Source organism: Psammomys obesus, unplaced genomic scaffold (genome assembly GCF_907164565.1).
Source record: "Psammomys obesus unplaced genomic scaffold, mPsaObe1.curated_primary_1811, whole genome shotgun sequence".
NCBI classification, from domain to species: domain Eukaryota; kingdom Metazoa; phylum Chordata; class Mammalia; order Rodentia; family Muridae; genus Psammomys; species Psammomys obesus.
This window is the reverse complement of record NW_026596091.1, coordinates 1,427,113-1,433,880: the sequence shown is the minus strand read 5'-3', so window position 1 is coordinate 1,433,880 and position 6,768 is coordinate 1,427,113. Positions and strand designations below refer to the sequence as shown.

General features: G+C 44.3%; 1 protein-coding gene across 1 annotated transcript; it reads right to left on the bottom strand.

Annotated features, from left to right (window-relative positions):
- Positions 1 to 1,930: 1,930 nt before the first annotated feature.
- Positions 1,931 to 6,456, bottom strand: LOC129691728 (uncharacterized). The gene is made up of 4 exons (XM_055627914.1): positions 6,056 to 6,456; positions 5,583 to 5,616; positions 3,545 to 3,631; positions 1,931 to 2,755 (listed from the first exon to the last, which is right to left on the bottom strand). The coding sequence occupies exons 1-4, from the start codon at positions 6,307 to 6,309 to the stop codon at positions 2,450 to 2,452; spliced, it is 681 nt and encodes a 226-aa protein (XP_055483889.1). The 5' UTR covers positions 6,310 to 6,456; the 3' UTR covers positions 1,931 to 2,449.
- Positions 6,457 to 6,768: the final 312 nt, after the last annotated feature.

Sequence of the window (6,768 nt, the reverse complement as noted above, 5' to 3'; positions counted from 1 at the left end):
TGGAGGTCGACATGCCCATCCTCAGACCCCTCCCCTGCCCCAAACCAGGACAGCGGTGGACATCCCTCCCCAACCTTCCACCGGAGACTTTTGCCGATGGCCCGAAGCCCAACAGGATGAAAGGGAAATCCAGCTTCTGCCAATCAACGATAACTTGGGGAGCACCTGGCTGGTTGTCACTGCAGGGAGACTGGGAGAAGGGGCACCTGCAACTGACCTCTTTAAACTACTCTTTTCTCTGAGGTTTCTCCACAATCCTGCCAACTTCTAGGCAAACCTTTTGCTCCTCCTTTGGAGGAGCTGCGACACCAAGCAGAGAGACCTACAGACCAGGAAGACAGAAACTTGGGAGTGGGTGCGGTCTGAGAATGGAGTAGGTGAGCCTTTTTTGAGATGAGGGCGTGGTCTGCTGGGCAGACCCTGGGGCCAAGGGCTATAGGTAGGACCTGAGAGGTTTGCATAGAACTGTCCAGTAGATGGGAGACACTAGAGCTGAGCTTTATCTTCCAAAGACTCCATCTTCCCTGATCCCCACCGAGCTTTCAAAAAATGTGGATTCTACCTGTTACAATGGTCGCCGTCTTCAGAGTAAAATCCAAATTTCACATACGGTATTAGAACATCTGTATTCAGTTCTACTCAAACAATTACTTGATAGTATGTCAAAATATTTAAGCATAAAGTTACTGTCCTAATTTTATTTCTAATACTGTGCTAGACACCATGACCAAATGCAACTTGAGGAGGAAAAGATCTATTTCATTTTAAAGACTACATCCATCAAGAGGGAAAGTCTGGGCAGGAACGCAGTCAAGGCAGGAACCTGGAGGCAGCAACTGAAGGCTCATCCCAGTCCTCCTTGCACTTTAACAAGATCCCTGTTTCTCAATAGCAGGTATGCCATGCTGTGGGTCAAGGTGCCCGGCTTGGTGAGAAAGTCTTGCTGGTTGTCCCCTCCGCTGACTAGGACCACAGAGCCCTTCTTGCTTCGGCCAGAGCTGTAGCATCTGTGGTCCCTTGCTTTTCATGGGAAGTGTGGTTAGCTTTCACCATCCACTTCTGCTTGTATGGCTCTGAGAGCGGTGGCTGGGAAGTAGAAATTCCGTTTGCAGCCAGCGGGCTAAGGGCTACCACACACACACAAAGAACTTAGGGGTTTTTGTTTTTGTGTTTGTTTGTTTTTTCAGAGCACTACTCAAATTCATAAAGTGGAGCCTTCATGTAATCACTTCCCAAATATCTCATGGCTTTGTGCCATTACAGTGAGAATTGTATTTCATCACATGATTTTGAGAGGAACACCAGCCTTTACATTACAGTAAGATGATTATCAGTAAGATTATCGCACCAAAAAAGACAAAATAATTATGAGGTGTCTGTTGTAACATAACAAGTGATTAATAATAAATGATCAGTGTTTTCTGAATCCTATAATATTTGTAGTGCCAAAAAAAAGTTTAATTTTTTTTGAAGGGACTTTTTCAAGTCTTCCCTTGACCTCATATTCTGGGCATCCCTGTGAGAGCATCTAGACTAGGTTACTTGAGGTGGGAAGCTCTGTCTCAACCATAGGCAGCACCATTCCACGGTGCGTTAGTCCAGGCCCCAGTCCTGCCCGGGGCTGAAAGGAGGTGCGGGAGCAATGGCTCGGTGCTGGAGATTGCATATTGTTCTCGCAGAAAGCGTGAGTCCAGTTCACAGCTTGCTTCTGTGCTGGGCACAACCACCTAGACCCCCAGCTCCAGGGGGACCCAATGCCCCTAGCCTCGTGCTTTGAGCACAGTCTTCGTGGAAGGCTTGTGACTGTCATGCTGTTTTCAGCTGTGGCATTGTTAGATTAATAAAAGAATGAGGCTGCCAACCGATCTTCTTTGTAAGAGGTTTATTAGGTGGGTATGGAGGGAAGGGCAGAACAGGACATGATGGGGAGAGAGAGAGAAAGGAGCACTGAGAGAGAGAGAGAGAGAGAGAGAGAGAGAGAGAGAGAGAAAGGGAGGGAGAGGAGCAAGAGAAGCAAGAGAGAGTAAGAGTAAGAGAGCAACCACATGTTGGGTTGTCCCTTTAAGGGGCAAGGTAACCAAGCCTTCCAGGTGTGGCCACCTGGCCGGTGACACATGATGACATCATAAGTTGCTGGTAATCCAGCAGGTTGTGTTCCAAAATACTAACATTCCTCCCTTTTTCTGTAATTAAAAAATGAGGACCTTGGGCTGCTTTTTATAAGGTAAGTTAAAGTATATAATTTAGGTTCATTGGAAGCAGCTCTTGGTTGTCATGCAGGGGTTGAGAGAGAAGAATTATAGCAACAAAATGGTCAGATTGCAAGGTCAAGAGTAAGGGACGCCTCTGCCCTGGAAAATTTAGGGTAGAGAGTTGTCAATAGAGAGAGTTGCCAGCCATGCAAGGCAGCAGGTAGGGACTGGGGAATGCTGGGAGAATCTGGAGCTGCTTATCCTGGTCCTGAAGCACACCATTTCAGCCCTTTGTTAATAACAAGTGAATAATGGGCATAGATTCTCTTCTGGCTACTTCCTGCTGACACTGGGGGTGCTGTGGGGAGGTCAAAAGGCCTCCCTATTGGCCAAGTGCAGGAAGAACAGGCTGTTTTGATGCTGTCCAGGGTCTGTGAGAACACCCATGGCTGGGAGGGAAGGTGCAGGTCCAGCTTGTTGGAAGTCTGTGAGGTCAGAGTTGAACACCTGTAGCTGCTTTGGCGCTGTTGTGGCTGTAGGAAACATCTGTGTCTGGCAGGACACTGAAACACATATATAGGCAAAAGATAAAGTTGAGTAGGTTATGGAGAAAATCCTTTAGGTATACCTTGAAAACTTTTGGGAGAGCAAACAGAGAAGGTTTGGAAGGTTTGGATCAATGAGACTTGAACATGGGAACCTCCGTCTACCTGGGGGACCTTTATTTACCCAATCACCGGCAATATTTAAAGAAGGCTTTGTTTTGGATCTGTCATTGAGGTGAGGTTTGGTTACAAAAGTGTGTAAACTTAGAGGCCCTGGTGCTAGCTGGCACTAGGTATAGAAACTTAAAATTCTCCAGAGGTCATCCTATCTAGGGGGACGGGCATCTTGGTGTCTTCCGTTGGGGTCAGAAGTCAGGGACCTTTCAATGGCATCCCAATGGCAAGGTGTGATTCGAGTGAGAGGTGCTACCTGGTCCAATAGCTCATCAGCTTTTGGCCAAGGACTGGGGTGCAGATGCCCAGCGGGGCACGGCTGAGGTACAATGGTTTGCCTAGCGCTAGGTCTTCCTACGAGCAAGTGAGCAAGAGAGGGGGAGAAGGAACCATGTGCGAGTGGGGATGTACTGCCCACTGGGGAGAGTAAAATGGGAGACCTAAAATGGAGGTCAGCATAGAGGGTCAACCCTAGACAGTTAGGGCTACAGCTGGGGGGGGGGGTCCCTCCATCTCAAAAGATAGTACGAAGTTGCCAGAGCTCTGTGGTCAAGCCTACCAAGAGAGGCGTTTTATGCTGGAAAAATGGAGTGAACTCACCAATCTAGTAGCTGGTCAATAAGGAGAACTCACCAATCCAGCCAGTGTTGCATGCAGTAAACAGCAGTCTGGTAGCCAGGAAAGGAAGTCCCAAAACCAGGGAAAGGGGAGGAGTCCCACCTTTTGAGATAGGCAATAAGTGCAATACTTATCTGAAGTCCAATTGACCTGAGAGGTGGATTTAAGTGGACTTTCTGTAGCTTACAAGACTTACTTTTAAGTTTTAAGAAGGAGATAAAACTTTAGATATGTTAATATCACGATTGTACTCTGCATTGTAGAAAAAGGCAGTAGACATACATATTTGTGTTAATAGCATAAGTATTTTTTAAGGTGAGTTCTGAAAAGGCAAAAGCCTTTTATGAAGTAAAAGGGAAACTCACTTGATCTTAACTTTTAGTATAAGTATACATATTATGGAGGCTTACAATCTTGAGCTTAGAAACATAATAGTATGTGGTATAGTGGAATGTTTTTGTATTAGAGTCAGATTAATAAATTAGAGCTCTGTTGGTAAAGGTCAAAACTCTGGACAGTCAATACAACAGTAGCATAACAATAGAAAGAAATATTAAGCCTTTTTATCTATTTAAGATACCTTAAATCACTTTAGACCTTGTAACCTTTATAACTTGCACTTACCAACCTTAAAACACTTTCTTAGACCCTCAAATATTTATAAGTTGCATTATCAACCTTAAGACAACTTTTTAGACTCTCAAACATGTATAACTTACATTTATCAACCTTAAGACATCTCTCAAATATGTTTTTTGAGAGGGACCTTTGTATTTAGTTATTTACCATGAGACATAGTTGAGACTGCTATGAAGATTTATTGTCCTTTAGCTAAAGGGATGGTAAAAGGTTTCATTTAGGCCTATTTTTGAATCTAGCAACAAGGCATATTGTGTCTAGGCCTGGCAATAGCAGCTCTAGGACTTAGGCATAAGGCCTGGTCTCCTGCATATGAAGAGAACTGAGAAGGCATTTGAAGCCTCCCAACACAGATTTGGCAATATGTTCGTGGGACCTCATTGTGAGGTCAAAAACAGACCTATGATATTGCTCAGGGCTAGGCGAGAGTTGTGGAGGTTGCTGAGTCAAGGAGCCATTTTTCCTTCACCAGGCCAAAGAGCTAGAAGGCTGGAAGTGTCTGTGGCTCTTGTGCTGGTTGAACCTCCGTGGCTGGACACAGAGGACAAGCCTGCTTGGGGGCATTTTGACTTCCAGAGGCCAGTTTGCCAGCAGCCAGCTATGGCATGTTGCATCAGCAGCAGGACCAGCATCTACTTTGGCTGCATTTGAAAAAGTCACCTGGCGGAACTGACTTTTGCCTATGCAAACCTCTTGCCTTTTTTTCGAGAATGCCAGCAGCCTCAGAGTGCAGCTAAGGTCTGGAGCCAGTAGGGATGGCTCTTACTATTGCTACCAACTCCAATATGGTGACTGAAGGACTATCCTCAGATGTTTATTAAAAATTGCAGTGAGACCATGTTTGCAACTGTAGGACTATAAATATATATCTATGAAATGACCATTAACTTGCATTTGTTAACCATAAAATATTATGACTTTAGGTTTTGTCCTTGCTAAGTTGGAACCTTAAAAGTCATGAATATAATTTATTAAAGTGAGAGCACATGAGTTTTTGTATGATTTAGTATATAAAAGTTTATAGCTTATATTAGTCTAAGGCTATACTACAGATTAATAACATCATTTTTAGAGAACAAGACCAAGCATATTTTAACCTTTTGATGGTAGAGATACAGCAAATTGGCCCAGTTTTAACATAAATAAATACCTCTAAAATTAATAGATCTTAATTTAGAATATTGGTATAAAGCAATTTTAAAATTATATTTTAGCAACACATAGCAGGAGACAGTAACAGCCTTTATTAATTTAGGAACTGAAAAGACATAGGCATTTAGATTTATATTTTAAACCAACTTAATTTGAATAGATATTTATAAGTTTGAAATTTTATTATATAAAATTTATTTTGAAGCAGGGTTGAATTATAAGATAGTAAAATGTAACTTTGAATTTTTATAAAAATCCATACCAATTTGAAATGAGGCTCGTTGTTGTGGCCTAGTCTAAAAGATAAAATAAACAGTTAATTATGATTAAGACTTATAAATGTAAACCCAATGAGAAAATTATATAAAGCATTAGATAAGGAATTTAAAATGTAAGAGTAAAGTGTACAGAAATCAGAAAGAAAAGATTTTTTTTCAGCTTGGAAATAGCCCCTTAGAAGAACAGCTAGGAAGGAAACGAAAGCAGCTTGGTGAGGGAGGGGAGCGCATGGCAAGATGGCCATCTCAGCGGCCGGCCGGGCAGGGCGCGCGGGAGGCGGGGCCCCTTTGCCTGAACCCAGGATGGCCTGCGCCATGTTAAGTCTATGATTAAGCTATGGTTCTGCCCACTTCCTCCCAAAACCAACATGGCTTCGGAAATCTTGTGAGAGATTTTAAAATCCCGAGGGAGATTTAAAAGTTCCGCGGCTGTGCTGGGTTTTTAGAAATGTCTTACCTAAAGCAGGGAGCCAAGTTTTTAAAGCTGATTTTAGAGTTGTGTGAGTCTCCGCAACTTGGAGCACTGGCTGGGGTGGGGTCTCGCTGTTGGCCGCTGCAGGCGGGAGCGGCAGGCGCAGGCAGGCGCAGGCAGGTGGCACCATAGCGGGAGTGGAGTGCGGGCACTGCACTACTGCCACAGCAAGTGTTCGCATGAGAGCAGGGAAAGCAGGGGTTTTTAGGGATAGAGCAGAGAAAATCGGTTGAAACCATCCTATTAGATTTCACGAGTCCGAAAGGGATCCTAGCAAAGCCAGGAGAGACCCTATCCAAGTCATGGCACCAATGTTAGATTAATAAAAGAATGAGGCTGTCAACCGATCTTCTATGTAAGAGGTTTATTAGGTGGGTATGAAGGGAAGGGGGGGGAATACGACATGATGAGGAGAGAGAAAGGGGTGCTGAGAGAGAGAGAGAAGGGAGAGGAGCAAGAGAATAAGAGTAAGAGAGCGACCACACGCTGGGTTGTCCCTTTAAGGGGCAAGGTAACCAAGCCTTCCAGGTGTGGCCACCTGGCCGGTGACACATGATGACATCATACATTGCTGGTAATCCAGCAGGTTGTGTTCCAAAATACTAACAGGCACCATGAGCACGAGGCTGTTTGCTTACATCCCAGTGGATCAGAACACAGTTGGAACCAGAACTAAGCCATGACCCATAAGCAGTGAA